Source organism: Carassius auratus, chromosome 27, assembly GCF_003368295.1.
Source record: "Carassius auratus strain Wakin chromosome 27, ASM336829v1, whole genome shotgun sequence".
Classification (NCBI taxonomy): Eukaryota; Metazoa; Chordata; class Actinopteri; order Cypriniformes; family Cyprinidae; genus Carassius; species Carassius auratus.
The window spans coordinates 29,490,415-29,510,686 of NC_039269.1; the positions used below are offsets into that span (position 1 = coordinate 29,490,415).

Genomic DNA, 20,272 nt, shown 5'->3' on the forward strand with positions numbered 1-20,272 from the left:
CGGGAGTCGGGAATATAAAGGGTTTTGAAAATTGAGATTTTATTTAAGTTGAGATTTTAATGTAAAATGTGTTGAAGTGGAAATTAAATGCATTGAAATATGTATTTTATGTATTAACCGTATGCTTGATTTAGAGGGCATCAGTGCATATAACGAGGTTTTATAAGTGCGCATATCTCGATCGAGTTAGAAAATCTCTCTGATTATTGATCAGAAATTGGTCAAAGTGTGGCTTTCTTTGCTATGGTAGGGTTATATTTTCTTTACAGTAGCAACCCAGTTTAAACCGTTTATTATCTCCATTGTATGTCTTTTTTCTACCTGTTTATTTTACAGCAAGACGCGTTCTTTTCTTTCGAAGAGTGTATTTGAAGAGGAAGAAGCGAGTTAATCTTTTTTCTAAAAAACACATTTTCACAGACAATTGAGTAAATGAATACAGTAAATATTTCTAGTTCAAATATTTTTAACCAAAGAAGCGGAACAAGTTTGGGGTGTTTCGTGTATTTCTGAGGGAAGCGGTAGAGTGATTTTAATTATTAGAAGGCTGTACGATTAAATAAGCCTATATTTGCTTCACACCAGATACAATAATGGATTCTTTGTCGTGTTTTACGGAAAACAAAATAACTCTTTTAAACATGATTAAGCAATAAATAAATAAATACACGTATTGTTTTTTTTTTTTTTTTTTTTTTGAGAATACATCGTTTTATTGTACTGTACATAACTGTAATTTTTCTACTCGTAAAACTAACAAAAGTGCAATCATTATTATTCTAATACGGTTTTCGTAGGCCTCTTTCCTTTTACACATTAGTTAGGCTACCCACAGACCTACACATTCACCCCTGAAAATATGAGAGGTGGAATCACTGAAGAGACGTCAAAAACAAACACACATAAGGTTTAAACAAATAAGATATTTTGCATTCGAGTGGGTTTGTGACATGCATCGATTCCCACGCCACTGAACTCAGATTTCACGGTGTTGCTGAGTGCATTGAAACTAACTAGGTTTAATTTTACTACGACTTCACATGCTCAGTTATTGAGCACCTTCCCCTTTTATCCTCATTGGAAATGTGGTCAAATAATATAAAAAAAAAAAAAAAACTTGGCTATTGATTATGGACTGGATAAACACCTTTGTTAAACAACATGTCTCCTCATTTGCAGACGTTTCGAGGTTTTTCCAAAATAGTAAATATATGTCATAATCTTTCCCCCCAAAAATAAAAAGCCCAACTGCTTTCCCTCCCTGTGGAGTCCTCAGTGCCGATCAGTCCATTTCTTCCTTCATAGTTTCTCTCAGTAAATACGGAGAATGTTCCACCGTGCATTGATTGTATTTGTTCTTCAGATAACCGTGCATCAAGTCGCATCATTTGCGAGTTCAGTCCCTACGTTCGGATGTATTATTCTTGTTTGGCTTGTGATAGTTTAAATTACATAACGCATGGCTTTACATCTTGACAGACTCCTTGGTGATGCAGCTGTTGATGATAGTAGGATCCACTGCTGGATGGATGAAACGACGTTATACCGTTGAAGTTCAGCACAAAGTCTTTTCTGTCACAGACTGGCGATGAGTGGGACTGGTATCGAGACATTCCTGCTGAGGAGAAAATAAAAACACGTTTATCAATATATTGCTAGAATATTGTCATCATCCAAAGTATGCTTAATTGTATTTACAACTTTCTTGGAAGTGGAAGCATCAGAGCTTATCTAGCGCTTTTTTCTTTTTTTTTTACAGAGAAGTAATATTGTTTTTAGGTTGAATATAAGACACGAGTATTCGCAGCTCAGACAGTGTATTCTAGTGCTTTCAGACTCATCAGTATTTGAGAAACAATGCTATTGTTTTCCGTAAGTGAACTCAGTTCAACCAGTATCAAACTTCCTCCATTTTTTGTTTCAGCGCATTATTAGAATTCTAACAATTATTCACAGCATATTTCTTATATTAAAACGTCATTTGTGTGGCTTTTTTAGTGATTATTTTTTTGTTCACCTGGTCTCACAGTTAAAACAGGCCTGCATCGACTAAACTGAACACAAGTGTAAAATCATCTTTAGTTTGCATTATTGTCGGGTTTTCAGCTGTACTGGCAAAACACATCACTGTTTTCTTAACCTTATGAAATGAGGGAAATACAAAAAAAAAAAAATCGCAAACAGCTCACAAAGGCCTTTTCCGTCACACATCTGCTATTTTCCTAATTATATTGTGTCTCCAAAGCAGCACTGTAGGAAAATCAACTCAGAGAGCTTGAGTAATTCTTAATTTCCACGCACAAACTTTAATTCAGAAGTCTAAATGCGCTCTTAGCACACGAAACACATGTAGGCCTCTGAAGGAAAAAAATCAGATTATACACTCGCACGACTCTGGAATCTGCACTTTATATAAAAAACGATGGTCCATAATTGTAAATGGTTATCGACGAACAGGCATAATGATTGCAATAAAATGCATTTTTAAAAGCATTAATGAAATTGCTTCGACAATCTGTACTACGTTAATAAATCGAAAAGGGCTAAACACATTGCTTCCTGTCTACAAACTTGATTTGTGTGCTTAAATTGTAATATTTAGGCAAGCTTTTCGTTTTAAATGAAATCACATTCAAGTGTTTTTAAACAAACAACATCAGCTACATTGATTTTTATGTATGGGAAACTAAACTCTAAAAATGCTGTTGTTTTAAATCAACGTTGTTTTAAATCAATATGTACTAACCCAGCTGATGTGTTACATTTTTACATTAATTTTTTTTAAACCAAAAGTTAAGTCCATACTCGACCCCGAAGTTACATTGAAACAACCCAGCATTTTTTAGAGATTAGCCTACCCAAGTATTCTATAAATGCCTTCTTAGAGCTGCTAAATCGAGACACTGTGAGAGTGCTGTGAGCAGCTTTATAGCCCACCTGAGATGTCTGCCGACTCTCTGCCGTTGTGATGCAGATAGCCCTGCTCCAGAGAATAAGGGGGCATGCTGGAGTGTAATCCGGAGGAGTTTGGGCTGCTGGAGGCCAGCGGCTGCTGTTTAATGTAAGGAGACACACCTGATGAAGCCCAGTGCGCCGAGGCGGCTCCGTACGGAGAGTGACACTCCAGAGAGCCGCTCATGGCCGGCGGAGAGTGCAGAGGACTGTTGCTGTTTTCCGGGCCGTACTCGCCGTTGGGAGCGACTTGGCATGCCGTCATGTATGTGGACCCCGAGCTGGGCGACATGTGTGAGACATGATGACCTGCTGTGCTGAGGCCATCGTAACCCGTGTGAACGCCGGGCACAGGGTTGCTCATCATGTCCAGGTTGTAGCTGTTGGTGTGGCAGGCCAGGGACGCGGAGGGCGACTGGAAGTCGAAGTTTTGGGGCAGCATCGAAGCGCCGAAGCCGATGCCGTTCATCATGCGGTACATCGGTTTGAGAGCCTGGCATTTCCTTCGGAAACCACGGGGCCTGCGTCGGAAAGAGCCCTCCTCGAACATGAACTCGCTCCCGGGGTCGATGGTCCAATAGTGGCCTTTGCCCGGTCGCCCGAGGCCTTTGGGAAGTTTGATGAAGCACTCGTTGAGAGACAAATTGTGTCTGACGGAATTTTTCCAGCCTTGATAGGAACCCCTGAAAAACGGGAAACGCGCTTGGAGGAACTGATAGATTTCGCTCAGCGTTAACCTTTTGGTCGGAGAGCTCTGTATCGCCATGACTATGAGGGCGATATAGGAGTAAGGCGGTTTTTCGGGTCGTCTCATGCCCGAGTTGGACTTCTTGCCCTTGGTGCCGGTCGCAGCTGTGCTCTCCACCGCGGACTGCGTGCTCTGAAGCGCCGAGTGCATGGCACTGGATGCGGGGCTGGATCTGATGGGAGCCGGCGGGTCCAGCTGCTGCTGAGAGCTCTCGGTCGTCATCGCTAAGCCTTGGAGCCCGAAGGAAGGATGTAAAAAGACGAGTTAAGTCTTCAAAGAATGCGATTCGTGGCTAAAAATACTGGAGAAAACTATGCGTACTCCAAGCAAATGACTCTTAAAACGCAGTGTCTCTCCGAGGTCAGTGCGCCACAATTGTGCTCCTGGTTGAAGCCACCAGCTGTGTGTCGCCAGGATAGCGACCCCTCCTTAGTCTCTTGGTGGCCATTGCGAACACTAATCCTTTAAAGAAGGAAACTCAATGCTCCAGAGTCCTCTGGCGCAAAGACGTGCGGCCAAACAAAACGCGACCACCTATCAATTCGTAAATCTCTCTCTGCCCCCTAGATCCCTGCTAAATTCCTACAAGAAATCTCCTAAAACTGCGGAGACCCACCCCTTTTCCATGTCTGGCATGCCTCCAGCTATCGGTCTGGCAGGAGGCTGTGCAGAGTCCGAGCAGAGAGACTCCCCACCTCCCCTCTGACAGCCTAAATACACGCAATAACGCCATTTATCAAGCCTAGTCCGACGGTTCAATCAACAGCGCCACACGCCAAACACCGGGGCGAAGGCTGTCAGGGCTCCAGTAATTAATGGCGTGTTTTGGTGAGAGTTCTGGCACTGGAGGACGTGGGGTTGAAATTGAAATGCACTTCTAGTGTGTTTGACCGTCGAGTTCATCGCTTCACCTAGGAGAGAAGAATGCGAGCACGTACGGCAGTGACCTGGTTGAGCATCTCGTCAAGTACGGATGATGGGGGTGGGCGAAAAAAGTCCATCTCCAAGTGTATACAAGTTCTTGTAAAGGGCTGTTCTGGATAAATGATTTTGACGTGAGTGGAAGCAGGCTTTTTCCATCAGCCGCTGCGCCAGTGCTCGGATACCACACACAGCGCAGTGTCAGTTTACCATCCCAGACCCCTATCATCCCCCCTGAGAGGGGGACTAATTAATTGTGGAAAGTGAGCTTAATTGGCCATACGAAGACGTAAAAGAAAGAAAGAAAGAAATCTCAAGTGCAACGCCACATTCGTGATTATCGTGAAAGAAACACAACAATAAATGCGCAAAGTCACTTGGTTTTATTTTAAATGTTTAATTTAAAAAATATTATTATTTAAACCAACGCAACCGTGCATGCAAAAAAAAATAAAATAATAATAATAACAATAATAATAATAATAGTTTTTATGATTGCATAATCTAAGTAGTCGGTTCTATTATTAACGAATTGTGTTTTATTATCATTACACGCGTCAATGATTAGGTCTATTTTAAACAATTCTTAGTGCGTGTATATTTATTTGCTCTGTAAACTAATCGATTCTACTACTGTTTACTGGCCTCTTACAGTTTAAACATTAGGCCTTCACAACAGTTGGTCTTTTTTTTTTTTTTGGCTTCGTCATGAATACGCGCACTAAAATATACGAACACAAGCAATGCGAGGACAATATTCACAGCCTCGCCTCATAGGCAGAAACAGGCTGCCTCACATCTTTATCAAAGACAACAAAAGGATGTAGAGATAAAATCAGCCCTCGTCATAACAATAAAGGTAAAGAAAATAATCGCCCCCGAAATCCCCGGCAACATCAAACCCTGTGTCCCTGCTGCGCTCAGGATGCACGCTTGGCTTAGAGAAGCCGTGCTCGGTGCAGAAGGAAAATACGCCAGAGACTTTGAAGGTTTCTCGTTGCGGGGATAATATTGTTGTACTAGACTGCTGGATTCCTCTACTGTTGCAGGTGACCTTTTGACTAGAGGTGACAAATCGATGTGGACTCTCCGAGTGCGCATCTGAAGGCTGTGTGTCACTGCTGAGAGCTGGATGATGCCGATATTAGAGGTTGTGACAGGAGGCTCCTCGGGGGACGGATATTTGCAGTTCTGGGCAGAAAATATAAATATTGAATTGCTAAATATATCTGTGTCCGCTCTCGGGGAAACTCTGCGAAGAAAAAAACAAAGCCCCGAGTTCTCGAGGCGCCTCCGAATGACGAATGTTTCTGTCCCTCACAAGTCCAACAACTCCAGCAATTGTTTAAAATGCAATCAAACAAATACACTGCGCGATGATAACAAAGATTACGCTCTTTGGGGAATTACTGACGTGCACGGGGTTTAATTTTCATCTTGATTTTGATATGAAAAATAAAAAAAGGAAAATAAACTAAATTGAATGCCTATGAAAATGTAATCCACAACCAGTTATTTGTATTTAATATTTGACCGTCTAAAAGATCTTGATATTTTTGAGATGACACACCTTTGCCTGCTGTTGTGCAGTAGATATTGTACATCACATCCTGTAGGCTGCAGTATATCTCTCCAGATGATAGACTCTTGAAACACCACAGATGATGACAGCAGGCCGTGTGTCAGTGTGACCGGCGCTAATGACCCTCTCTGACGTCACCTTACACTTCACACGTAGAAGTGGAGGTTGATTTTTCTTTTTTTCTTTTTTTTTTCTTTCTTTTTCTTTTGGCAGGAGGAAGTGGTGTCTAATAATGCTACACATATATAACTTAAGTGGGTTATTCTATTACTCAGGCGAATGTTTATATTCACTTAATTAACTTATTAATTCGTCAATTTATTGTGGATATGGTATTATAATCGCTGCTTTTGAGGGAAAATTATCTATTGAGGCGTGTCAATTTGGCCAAAAGAAACCTCGGGTTACATAATATATTAACAAGGATTAATATAGTTACACAGTCCCAAAATATAATAATAATAATAATAATAATAATAATAATAATAATAATAATAATAATAATAATTCATAAAGTAAATAAATAAAAAACGAACGAACGAAAATGTAACAATAGTTATAGAAACTGCTATTATTATTGTAGTAATATGACGAAATGTTTGACGGGATTGTTTAAAGCAGAAATAAAGCTTCTTGTGGTTTTGACGACCTTAGTAGGTAAATACTGTACTTGGCTCTGACAGCTGAGTTATGTCATCTTATCTTCAGGACCGTGGACAGCTCGTGGAAACATATGGACCGGTTTTTTTTTTTTTTGTTTTTTTTTTCAATATCCACAGCTGCCTCAAACTGAAGCTGCTTTATCTTGTTTTGTTGTCCTTCAGCAAAGTCTCAAACTGCCCCGCTTTCAACGCTTCCTGAACTATTAACACACACACACACACACACACACACACGTTGCGGATGCGGATGCAGGGGAAGTGCGTCCAGACAGAAGGGCATTATGATCACACACCTGCAGGAGCTGCTGTCAAACTCTCTGCTCACTGCACACATAGCAGTTAGGGCTAATTCAGGATAATTGGGACATTTTTTTCTTATTTTCCAGTCATCTCAATGGGCAAAAAAAAAAAAAAAAATGTCTCTATTCTTCTAAATTCTCCTCTACATTATAAGAAAACGGACACGTGAGCATGCATTGTGTTTGTTTTAGGAATCATATTGTAATTTTAATCAACAATGCTATTTTAAATCTCAATAAGCAGCACCGCAGTAATTGGGCAAACATCTATTTGTGAAAATATGACAAAATAATTTCACAGGATAATGTACTTTAAAATACATGGCGATGAACTTGATTGATAACATTCAATTCGTGATTTTAAAGCATGTTTTATTATTCAATATAAAATGCACATGCATTTTGTCAGAAAAAAAAAATACAATAATTCCAGTTTAGGTGCAGGAGCCTCACTTTCTTTGTAAGAACTCAAAGTGAGCTTGTCTCTTGAATAATTTATCTCCAACAGTATGGAAACAAGATTACATTTACAAGAATCGTTTGAGGCACCTGGTTCAACACACTTAAAACAAACACACAAGACTAATAAATACACAGACGACAGCCTAAAACAACGCAACTGCTCAGTAGGACAATACAGCTATTAAATAGCCAAGTTCACAACTTTCACTCCTTGACATTCTGCATAAAACTTTCCCGTTTACGCAGGAGGATGAAATGTATGTGTCAAGTCACAAGTGCTGAGAAAGTGCCAAAGTTCCCCATCCTAGACCCATGCGATATTACGACAGCAAATAGTCGATCCTGAAGGGGTGAAAGCCCGCGGACGCGTGTGGGATCGACAGGCACTCGGATGTCAGCTGGAACGGGAGAAAGTCCCGGTGGTGACGGTAGCTGATGGCGGGGTCCTCCGGGGCTCCAAAGGACCGAAGCGCATGCGTTTGGGGAAGAGCCACAGGGGAGCCCCGCATGACATATCCCCCGTGCCAGGTGTCGGCTATGCGTTCCTCTTTCCTGAAAGGTCGGCTGAGGATGCTGTCAATGGCGAAGGAGCTTGTAAACTTGGCGCTGGAAGAAGGCGTAACTATAGTGTCCACAGCAGGAGCTTGGCTCGGCCCCTCTGGATCCTTGCCTGTTTTTTTGCTGATGCGCTTTCTCCTCCGACGAAACACTCCGTCCGCGAAGGTGTACTCACTGTGCGGGTTCAGCATCCAGTAGTTGTCCTTCCCCCACGGTCTGGAGGGATCCCGCAGCACCTTGAGAAAGCAGTCGTTGAGAGACAGATTGTGGCGCACTGAGTTCCTCCAGCCGATGTAGCTGCCTCTAAAAAACGGGAACTTTTTCATGAGGTAGTCATTGATTTCGGCCAAAGTGAGGCGGCCCGAGTTCGAGTCCCGGATGGCCATGGCGATCAGAGCGATGTATGAGTACGGAGGCTTGGGTCTCCGGGTGTAGGGCTTGCCTTTGCTCTCTGCGCCCGGGGGAACAGGTGCGGGACTGTGCGCCACGCAGTCTCCATCCGAGCCCAGCTCTTCCTCCGCGGACATCGGCGACGGGATGCTGCCCTCGGCGTCGCTGCAGAGCTCCGCGGACTTGGAGTCGTAGTGACCCCCGCAGAAAACCTCCAGCTTCATTGGCTGAGCTTGTGACACTTTAACTGTCCAGACGCTTCCGCTGAGTAAGGCTCCTTGAGCAAACACCGGAGAAGGAGAGGTGTAATAGCCACGCGGAGCTGTCAAACACAATCCAGCGCGTGAGAGTGACAGGACCTGTACCTGCTCAGATAAGTGCACTTCACATCCCGAGCGCGCGCTCAGCTGGCTAATATAGGCGCTCACCTCTGGGTATGCCTACAGGGGGCGTGGCCTCTCTTTAAGTCTTAAAACCACTCTTACAAAAACACACGGATCACGCACACCCTGTTTTGAAATAAAGCGGTCGAGTATGTGGACAAACATCAGACAGACTCGTGATGAATTGTTTTGTTGCTTTGAGTCGAGTGTTGTCACCTGTGTCCCTGCTCACCTCTGCTCACCACGCAGAAGAGTTTCACCTCAGGAAAGCAGGTGGCGTGCGTTTATCAGACATGGCATGCTCGCAGTCAACAACGCTTTACCTATGAGAAGAATAGTGCTGGAAAGTACATTTAGAGTTAGAACTGGTTTAATCGTAATAAGTCGCAACATACCAAGACTTTATTAGATGTGTCAATCACATCATATTATGTTTAACATTCCTTAGAGCATTAAACTGTTTAATTACTGCAAAAGAATACGTTTTAAAAACATGACTATGCGGTTGTTTAGCATCCCATTTATACATATGATTAATGTCATTCATGCAGGTTAAACCATATATAAAGGATACAGAGGCACAATTCCAGCATTTAAGGTATATATTATAAATGAATAAATATTTCTTCTAATTTTCAAACTCGAGGTAAGTTGCATCAAATATTTAAACACTGAATGGACACATTTTGATCAGTGTCACATGCCTAGTGCAGTAAAAAAAAACATATATTACAAAAACAAGCAGAATGTGTTTCAGAAATATGATTTACTTATTTATTATACAGTTTCTTTTATGTGTTTTGAACACTCAAGTGGTGTCAGAATGCCTTTATGACTATAAATCAGGAGCAGTATATCGGATGTATGCTTCAATGTCATGACACTCATTTGGGTGTGCAGACTCCAGTAAAGAAAACATATGCATTTCATAAATACTGGCTTGAAAAGAAAGTAAAGAAAAGGGGGAAAAAATCATTCTGAAATCATACTAATAGCACAATGATGAAAAATCCCTTTAACAACCCCACAGCTTTAAGGTCAACTTTTTATAGTTCACTTGCTCTGGGGTCAACAAGGTCACATGCTGTAGTTTTGTAGTTTTTTATATATATATATATATTTTTTTTTTTAAGTAAATGGGTTTATATTTTCTGCCTTTGTCAATTCAATAGCAAAAATAAATAAATAAAATTAATATATTTTTTTTATAAATACCAGATTGTTCTATGTTCAATAAGCATTTGACATTTGATTTCTTTTTAACTCTGATGAACAATTTAACAAAAACCATCTACATTAACAGTTTGATACATGCACTGTTCTTTTTTCAGTTTTCTCCTAGTATGCAAGAATTGAAATGCATATTTTGCATGGCTCATGCCAATACAACCATTAAAGTAATCTTCATTAGCATCAATGGTTTCTCTAATTCTTTGCCAAGAAACAAGAGAAAGACCAACAGTCAAGTTTAATATTCTACACTTCTATAATGAACATGTATTTAGCTACAGTATCTGCTTGAGACACACATTATCCTCCTCCAGTCTCATCATGTTGAGCATCCGCCCATTGACTGCGTGCTGCTTTCCATGAACCTGTCGCACAAACAGAAGATGTAATATTACCCTGGCTCACAGGTTTCATGTGTTGGGTCGCTGTTTCCTGCAGGTTTAACCATAACTCAAATATTTAGATTTGAAGTGCTTTGCAGATATTCATTAATGTGTGAGCAGAGGTTTACCACACACTCCACACAGTCGACACATTGGATGAAGCAGTAGTTTCCACTGCCCTACTGCGGCCGACCGCATGAAGTCCTCATTACCAGCTAATCGTCTTCCACTGACCGTAAAAACAAGTTAAGGGTGTTACGGGGAAAAGACATGATGCATACAGTCCCTTGATAATTAATCAATTAAGATAAGTTGCCTATTAAATGTCCACAACGTATGATTTAGATCTAACCTTTGCAATTCAAATTCAAAAGGCAAGACTGGTCTATTTGGTGACTAATGTATGATTTCAATTATATTTAGAAATATCATTTCAAGGATTGCTCTTTTATTTGTTTTATTTATTTATTTTTTTGAAGCAGTCAGAGCTAATTAAATCAGATAAATGTAATTATTGTCATGCATGGATCGCTACAGGAAGAATAGAAAATGTAAAGCTTGTTTTTGATGAACGTGAGGAACTCTGATGAGGAGATTTGCATCAAATCAGGACATTTTATCAAATTGGTCAAAATGTGTAATAAATGCACACCACCTGGTGTTTTACACTTAACCGAAACCTTTTTGTATGTGCTGTAATGAGCATAAGAGTTTGGATCATGCACTGATATTTGAATGCGGTTCATTAAAACTTGGCCTAATTCGTGATGTGAAATGTCAGAGGCAGAGTTATTTTTCTTCCAGCAGTCAGGAATGAATGGGTATTCCTCTATGAACGCCTGGCCTAGCCAAATAAATACAGCACATACTGTGGTCTGTAGAGCTGCGTTCTGCAGGGCAGGTTAAAAAAAAAAGAATATGATGGACCAGTGGAGTTACAGGCATGCGCACCCTCTAATTTTCCCCTCCTGTGTTTATATGGTGCTTTCCAGATTGAAATTGTTTCCAGTAATCTGGAGCGCACAACTAACAGACCCGAGCATAAACAGTGGGGAGTGTAGGACAGACCTGATGGGCTTTTCTTGAACAACTCAACTCTTCCTATCAGTCTTTAGTCCATGGCTTTCTTCAGATGATCTCCTTCCACACTGACATCAGACTCTGCCATCTTTTAATACACTTTACATTGTAATCTTCTTTAGATCCATGTCTGTATTATCAAATGAGCATCTCCACACCATTTTGATCAAGCAGAGTTAATGCATGAAGAGAAATTAAAGTAAGTGAGTAGTTTGGGCATTAATGTCACTGGTGTGGTCACGATGAATTCACCAGGAGACAAACCACTGTCTGCTAAACTCAAATGACTAACAATGCACCCAATTATACTGAAACAGAAACCAGTTAATAAAGCAGGAAAGATCTGGTTATCTTGAATTGAGGTTAACGGGATTGAGATTTTATTGTAACAGCAAAACAGTTCAGTGGTTTTTACCTGCAATGATGCCGATAAAGTCAATAAAACAATATTTACTTGAAATATCTCTGAGGAAATTCATATTTTTAATAATTCGACACACATTCGAATGTCTTCAGTTCTCTGATGTTGATTAATGTGCCGTGGTAAACAGGCCAATAAATTATTTCTACCTTTAGTGTTCAAGAGTTTAAATAATCCATTTGACTTGACATTTGGCCTGTTATCCCCTCACAAACCCACTGCAGTTCAGGTGTTAAACTCAGTTTGGGAAACCCTGGTGTAACGTAACTTTTGATGCATTTGATGTTGATATCCAAAATTGGAATATATTTTCTTCTCTTTGCGTTTTATATCAATATGCTTTGTTTAATGGTATAATCTTTTTAAAAAAGATGGAGCTGGAGTTAAAAAGTAGTTAGATTACATTGCATAAAAGGAGTAATCTAGATTACATTACTAACTACAGCCTTCATTATGTAATATGTAATCAGATTAATAACTTTACTAACTATTAATTAGCAGCCAATTAGGAGTTTGAGACAATGTTTGAAATGGTTATTTGTAAGAGGTTTGGATATTTGGCTTCATATTTTAAAAGCATGCCAATTACAAACGATCAGAAGATTTGCCAGTTTAGCTAAATGTCCCTTTACATGCTTCCTCTAGAAACAGCCTCATTTAGCTCGCTAACTTTAAGAAAGAAAACATGACATTGAAAATGCATTTGCTCGCAACATGACTAATAAATTATGCTTATTTGTAGTTTTGTATGCATATTACGATGAATAAACATCCTAACAGATTCCAGATCAGGGAACACTTCAATAGGAACATGCCTGTAATGTCAAGCATAGTTTTCTGCTGCTTTAACACCCATGCATATGTCGTAATACAATGAATTCTTCACATTATTTTTCGGTAGCACTTGCTCTTCCATAATTACCTATAAAAGCATGATGGTGGTTTGGAAATGTGGACAGATTTTAGTGCGGCATTAAAAGTCAAGAAGACTATATTTAACGTTACAAAGCTTGTTTTGTAGATGATCATCTATAAACACTGTTCTGGATGAGAATATGTTTTTTTCCAATTCAAACTAAATCTTCAAATGCAATGAAGAATTTCACTATGTGGATAAAAATAGCATCTAAATATGATGATAAAGAAAGTTTCATTGGATATTAGACTAACTACTGAAATGCAGACATGTGGCGTCTGTCAAAGCACACTTGCTGATTGTATTTCTTGTGTAATTACAGTAAAGGATCAGCAGATGAACAGGGTTCAAGTTCTTTCATGCTCTTTGAGATGAGTGCTAGAAACCAGTGGCTGGTGCAGAAACAGGTCTGAACCTGCGGAGCCCATTGTGATTCATCTATTTTGGTACTCTCACCTTGACACAAAAAAATGTATTTAAAAAAAACTCGAGTGCTATGAGACTGGCAATTAAAATAACAGAAAACTAAGTTGCTCAGCAGTGAAGAGCTGAGGATGTGATGCAATGAAGGACACCAGGTTGTGCTTTTGTAAAATCAACACATTAAAACATATGAAAACGTCAGGTTTGCAATGCGTTTTTGGTTTTAAAGTGTTCTTTACAGTGTATATATATATATATATATATATATATATATATATAATCAAAATAAATCATGTATATATACAGCAGTGGCAAAAATTAGTCCAACACTAGTATTTCCAGCAGCTAAAATGATTTGAAGTCATTTATTTCTTTTATTTCTTTGCTGTAGTGTCAGTAGGAACTATCTGTTTACATTTCCAGACATTCATTTTTTCCATTGATTGTAATAGTGTTCCACACAGAGATATAATTAGTCTGTCTGGAGTGACATGAAGAAACAGAACAAACTGAGACAGACTCGATCCAGAAGAACTGTGTCTCCAGGACGCTTGAAGAAACATGCAAAGCTTCCCGAGAAACTCTGCTCAAGTGCACCGAGGACAAAAGTGTCTTGCCACAGTTCTTCTGGATTGAGTCTGTCTCAGTTTGGTCTATTTCTTCATGTTCTAAGTATTAAGTACATGTTAACACACAACAGGGTTGGCAAAATTAATTTGCTATGAGGTTTTGAAAGCAGGCAATATGTAAAATATTACTTTCTGACGTGTAAATACACCACATATTAAAATTTTAATTTATTCATTTAGCAGACGCTTTTATCCAAAGCGACTTACAGTGCATTCAGGGTATTGATTTTTACATATCATGTGTTCCCTGGGGAATCGAACCCCCAACCTTGCGCTTGATAAAACAATGCTCTACCTATTGAGCTATAGGAACACTTTTTTTATATGCATTTTAATGCATGTATTCAAATATTGCGTTTGAAAAATGATGATATTTGCTGTTTAAAATGCTGCAAACTGTGAACTTCATTGCTTAAAGTTCAACTGGTGTTATTTATGACTAAGATAGTTTTGATGTTGGTATTGTTCAGCGTTTGAAGGCAGTAAGCTCCTGATAGGGATGAATAGGGACACAGCAGCACTGATCCAGTATCAGACACAACAGTCCCGTCATCAGCGTGACAGAGATGGGCACACGTCCAGAATCACACCACTCCTCTGCTGGCAGGATCCACGCTAACCATCCCCCTCCCGTCTTAACTTGAAAAAACAGCCAAACAGCTTACTCACGCAGGAGGTTTGCACGAGATCCAGCCGTCCCTCCCCCAGATCAGAAAGAGGGATCGTCCTCAGGTTCAAGATGACAGAAACAACTGCTTTGCAGACTTCTCTGCTCTTTCATGGTTCAGGAGACATAACTGAGTTTCAGTATTAACTCTCACGTATGAATTTCTCTTACAGTTTGGCTACTTCTGAGAAATAGTAATAGATTACTGGGACAATTATTGTAAGAGCTGTACAATGGCATGGGGAAGGTCATGGAAGAAATACTGAGATCTCAGACTTTTGATGGCAAATCAGAGCACAGTTTGAGATACTGTTGAGATCTTTGGTGAAATTATGTTTTCTATGGAGGAACATCTAAGAATTTTCACAGAAAACTACACTTGCTCTCAGTGCAACTATTATTGTTGCTCTTGATATATATATATATATATATATATATATATATATATATATATATATATATATATATATATACAGTCTTGTTCAAAATAATAGCAGTACAATGTGACTAACCAGAATAATCAAGGTTTTTAGTATATTTTTTATTGCTACGTGGCAAACAAGTTACCAGTAGGTTCAGTAGATTGTCAGAAAACAAAGAAGACCCAGCATTCATGATATGCACGCTCTTAAGGCTGTGCAATTGGGCAATTAGTTGAAAGGGGTGTGTTCAAAAAAATAGCAGTGTCTACCTTTGACTGTACAAACTCAAAACTATTTTGTACAAACATTTTTTTTTCTGGGATTTAGCAATCCTGTGAATCACTAAACTAATATTTAGTTGTATGACCACAGTTTTTTAAAACTGCTTGACATCTGTGTGGCATGGAGTCAACCAACTTGTGGCACCTCTCAGCTGTTATTCCACTCCATGATTCTTTAACAACATTCCACAATTCATTCACATTTCTTGGTTTTGCTTCAGAAACAGCATTTTTGATATCACCCCACAAGTTCTCAATTGGATTAAGGTCTGGAGATTGGGCTGGCCACTCCATAACATTAATTTTGTTGGTTTGGAACCAAGACTTTGCCCGTTTACTAGTGTGTTTTGGGTAATTGTCTTGTTGAAACAACCATTTCAAGGGCATGTCCTCTTCAGCATAGGGCAACATGACCTCTTCAAGTATTTTAACATATGCAAACTGATCCATGATCCCTGGTATGCGATAAATAGGCCCAACACCATAGTAGGAGAAACATGCCCATATCATGATGCTTGCACCTCCATGCTTCACTGTCTTCACTGTGTACTGTGGCTTGAATTCAGAGTTTGGGGGTCATCTCACAAACTGCCTGTGGCCCTTGGACCCAAAAAGAACAATTTTACTCTCATCAGTCCACAAAATGTTCCTCCATTTCTCTTTAGGCCAGTTGATGTGTTCTTTGGCAAATTGTAACCTCTTCTGCACATGCCTTTTTTTTAAGAGAGGGACTTTGCGGGGGATTCTTGAAAATAGATTAGCTTCACACAGACGTCTTCTAACTGTCACAGTACTTACAGGTAACTCCAGACTGTCTTTGATCATCCTGGAGGTGATCATTGGCTGAGCCTTTGCCATTCTGGTTATTCTTCTATCCATTTTGATGGTTGTCTTCCGTTTTCTTCCACGTCTCTCTGGTTTTGCTCTCCATTTTAAGGCATTGGAGATCATTTTAGCTGAACAGCCTATCATTTTTTGCACCTCTTTATAGGTTTTCCCCTCTCTAATCAACTTTTTAATCAAAGTACGCTGTTCTTCTGAACAATGTCTTGAACGACCCATTTTCCTCAGCTTTCAAATGCATGTTCAACAAGTGTTGGCTTCATCCTTAAATAGGGGCCACCTGATTCACACCTGTTTCTTCACAAAATTGATGACCTCAGTGATTGAATGCCACACTGCTATTTTTTTGAACACACCCCTTTCAACTAATTCAACTAATTGCCCAATTGCACAGCCTTAAGAGCGTGCATATCATGAATGCTGGGTCTCATTTGTTTTCTGAGAATCTACTGAACCTACTGGTAACTTGTTTGCCACGTAGCAATAAAAAAATATACGAAAAACCTTGATTATTCTGGTTAGTCACATTGTACTGCTATTATTTTGAACAAGACTGTATATATACAGTAATTATATAAGAGATTAAACCTGTGCATATTTTTAGAAAGGTATCATAAATATACATATCATAAATTGTATACCCCTTCCACTAATTATTTTCATACTTAAAAGAAGGTAAAAATAAATATTTATTTATTTATTCATAACTAACTGACTAGCTGACTAACTAACCAACTAACTCAATAACCAACTAATGTGACAATAAAAACAAGCTTAAAGGGATATTTCAACCAAAAATGAAAATTATGTCACCATTTACTTTGTTTCAAACCTGTATGGTTTTCGATATTCTGTTGTAACCAAATAGTTGCTGTCTCAATTGACGTCCATAATATTTTTATACTGTGAAAGTCAATGGCTACCGTCAACTGTTTGGTTACCAACATTCTTCAGAATATCTTCTTTTGTGTTCAACTGGGAAAAATAAATTCATACTGGTTTGGAGCAATTTGAGGGTGAGCAAATTACGAAATTTGCATTTTTGGGTGAACTGTCCCTTTATTTCAAGATGCATTCACCAGAAACATAGCTATATTTTTGCTGGAAAATAATAACAAAAAAATGAATAAGACCTTTTTTTTTTCAGTGCATTTTCAAATTTGTATTTTCCATGTGTGAATTTACTAGAACATAATGTATCAATAGTGGATAAAGTCAGTAAATATTAGAAGGTGTAATAGCCCAGTGTGATTGTCTAATGTCAGTTATGATCTGTTCTGTACATCAGAACACACACTGAGCTGAAATACTGCTTCTGCCCTTGCCCTGTCTTGATCAGTTGACTCTTGCATTTCAGTGGAAGTTTTAGATTCACAGCCAGTCACCATTTAAACACACACACACACACACAAATCTTAAAGTCAGAGGATTTTAGCGTTTTATTTGTTCGCTCTGCTTGTCAGCGTTAGATTTGCCCCGTGTGAGATATGTGGAACAAGTCGTGACAGGCCAGGATCTGCAGAGACGAGTGTGAAACAGGAGAGCTTTAAAGCAGCTGATCGTATAATGACTCTCTTAACAAGAGCGCTAATAGTTTACTTCTTGACTGACATTTGCAAGCTGTTATGCAGAGCTGTTGAGCGGCCGTCTATAGTGTAGAAATACAAATGCAGTTCATTGAATGTTGCACAGCGACTCAACAGTGAAAAGTTGAAGTTGTAAAGTTGATATATATACTGTATATATGTATGTATATAAGGTAGAAAGTCAGAGACACACTGTTAACCTGTTATAGGTAGTTGTTCGGTGATAATTTACTTCAATTCTACCTAATGTAAATTCTATCACCTGAAATTAGTAAGCCCTTAAAAAAAGAAAGAAAAAAAGTTATCCTACATTTACAATAAAATAAGTGATGCTTGTTTTACACCATTAATAATCTAGCATTTTCTTTCAAATAAAATATAGCACATAAAGAAATATAATAGGCCTATCATGAAAAAAAAATCAAAATACAGCTTGCTTGGTGGGCAGACTACAAAGATTTGTGCTTTTTAAACTTCATATTATTGATTTATAAGATCTTTGATTTTCTGCACCTCTTCCACTAATTGTTTTTCATGCTTAAACTATGTTTTTATTTGTTTATTTGTTAGTTTGTTTAAATGCTGAATAACATTTATTTAAATGCTTTTTTTAATGCCAGTAAATTGTATGTATGAATTTACTGTAATGTAATAATACGGTAAAATCTTTTATTTCTTTATCTTTTTTTTAGGGTCCTACATTAATTACATATATAGCAAAAAGAAAAAAGTTAAATGTGCAATACTTGAATTTAATCTCAAAAGGGAAGCTAGTCTGAATAATTTTCACAGTGTTACAGCCCTTATTGCCATCACCCTACTTTTATAAAAATGATACTAATAACAATAAACCACATTAAAAGTTGTGAAATTGCACTTAATATTGTTCCACTGCCACCTACAATCATCATCACTCATCATCACGATACTCGTGTGTTGTGGGTTGCCAGGCTGTTGCAATGTGGTTGTTAAGGTGTAGCAGTGTGGTTGCTAAGCACTTGCTTAATTTTAACATGCAATAGCTGCAGTGCAATGCAACAAGTACCACAGTAACCTCAGTCAGTCTTAAGGTTTTATTTTATATTATTTTTCTATAAAAGTCAAGATGAATCCAGATTCACAGTGACATTTTGCACTTTTATTTATGTGTGCAACTTTCATAACGAAACCCAGTAAAGACAGCAATTACAGCTGGCACAGAAATGAAGGAGGGAACACAGTGCTTCTCCTCACCTGCACATGAACTTGGTTTCTCGCCATCTTAATTGATGGTACCGGTGCATTTTTGCTTCCACCTGCTCTGACAGATTGTTTACCGCAGCCCTGAGGTGAAGACAACACAACCAAAATAGAAACTTCGGCAGGCAGCAGCCTGCTCCTCTCAGAGCCGTCCAGGTTATTTACAGCATCGCCATTTATTTAGAGTTGAAAGGTTCATTTGCAGCGAAGCCACAATTGAGAAAAAAACGAACGTGTTTGGCAAACAGGCGATTTGAATAACACCAAACTGCAATTGCCAGAGTCAAGTGTTTTATCTGATGTGATGTTTCTTTGACTGGGCCACTTCTGTCCAATTCTTCTGGAGATCCATTGTCTTCAGAGGGCAAAGCCAACCTCGGTGATCTGGTGAACGTTGATAGGTTCACACTGGTTTGCATACAGTTGTCTGGAAGCCGACGTGTCACAATGTCAGCCATTATGGCAAAATCGAAGTGCACGGTTTGCGATGATATACTAACAATCTTATCTCGCTCCCAAAACCACGGCAGCTTATGCAATGTCAATTACATTCAAATGCACAGTTAAGGGAAGCTAATGCAAAGCAGAACGCTTGTTTTCTGTCTGCTCTGTGAATGATCTCATTGAAAATCTCTGGGACTTCCAAACATATTTCCATGTATCACTGATAACCTGCGGGAGAAGCACTACAGCCAGGAACCATCAAAGCAAACAACATCACTTCTGATAATAATGTCAGCAGCGCTTTCAAATCCATTCACACTGGCTCGGTTTTCACCACTGGATCATAATTCATTTAACTGAGTAAGGGGGATTCTCCACAACTGTCTAATATTTTGAATTCCAGTTTAATTAAAAATTTTAAATTTAGCATTAACTCAACTCAAAACCATAAATAAACTCAAATTACCCAAGAGTAGTCAAATAATGGTTCAGAAACAGAGAGCTTTCCTATTCTGTTGGGTTTTATCAATGCTATTTCATGACCAATTCATACTTATTTTACGAGGTGATTAATTCGTATGAACTCGTAGAACCTCAATCGTATGATTTTGTATGATTTTTCTAGACCCCAGTGATGGGTAGGTTTAGGGATGGGGTTAGGTGTTGCTCATTACTTTTACTTCAACTAAAAACTGAAAAGCTTTTGTCTATTTCCACCGTGCATTTACACAACTGCTTTTTGGGAGCCTAA

At 38.9% G+C, this 20,272-nt stretch overlaps 2 protein-coding genes across 3 annotated transcripts; both read right to left on the minus strand.

Annotated features, from left to right (window-relative positions):
* Window positions 1-676: 676 nt before the first annotated feature.
* On the minus strand, window positions 677-4,650 carry LOC113046176 (forkhead box protein F2-like). 2 transcript variants are annotated; one of them, XM_026207100.1, is made up of 2 exons: window positions 2,938-4,650; window positions 677-1,618 (listed from the first exon to the last, which is right to left on the minus strand). In XM_026207100.1, exons 1-2 carry the CDS (start codon window positions 3,920-3,922, stop codon window positions 1,449-1,451), a joined length of 1,155 nt encoding a protein of 384 aa, XP_026062885.1. In that variant the 5' UTR covers window positions 3,923-4,650; the 3' UTR covers window positions 677-1,448. The 2 variants fall into 2 exon arrangements, with proteins under 2 accessions (XP_026062885.1, XP_026062886.1); XM_026207101.1 differs by having other exon boundaries at window positions 677-1,615; window positions 2,938-4,648.
* A 2,869-nt stretch (window positions 4,651-7,519) lies between these two features.
* On the minus strand, window positions 7,520-9,549 carry foxq1a (forkhead box Q1a). Its single transcript, XM_026207120.1, has one exon. The coding sequence runs from the start codon at window positions 8,796-8,798 to the stop codon at window positions 7,947-7,949; it is 852 nt and encodes a 283-aa protein (XP_026062905.1). The 5' UTR covers window positions 8,799-9,549; the 3' UTR covers window positions 7,520-7,946.
* Between the last annotated feature and the right edge of the window lie 10,723 nt (window positions 9,550-20,272).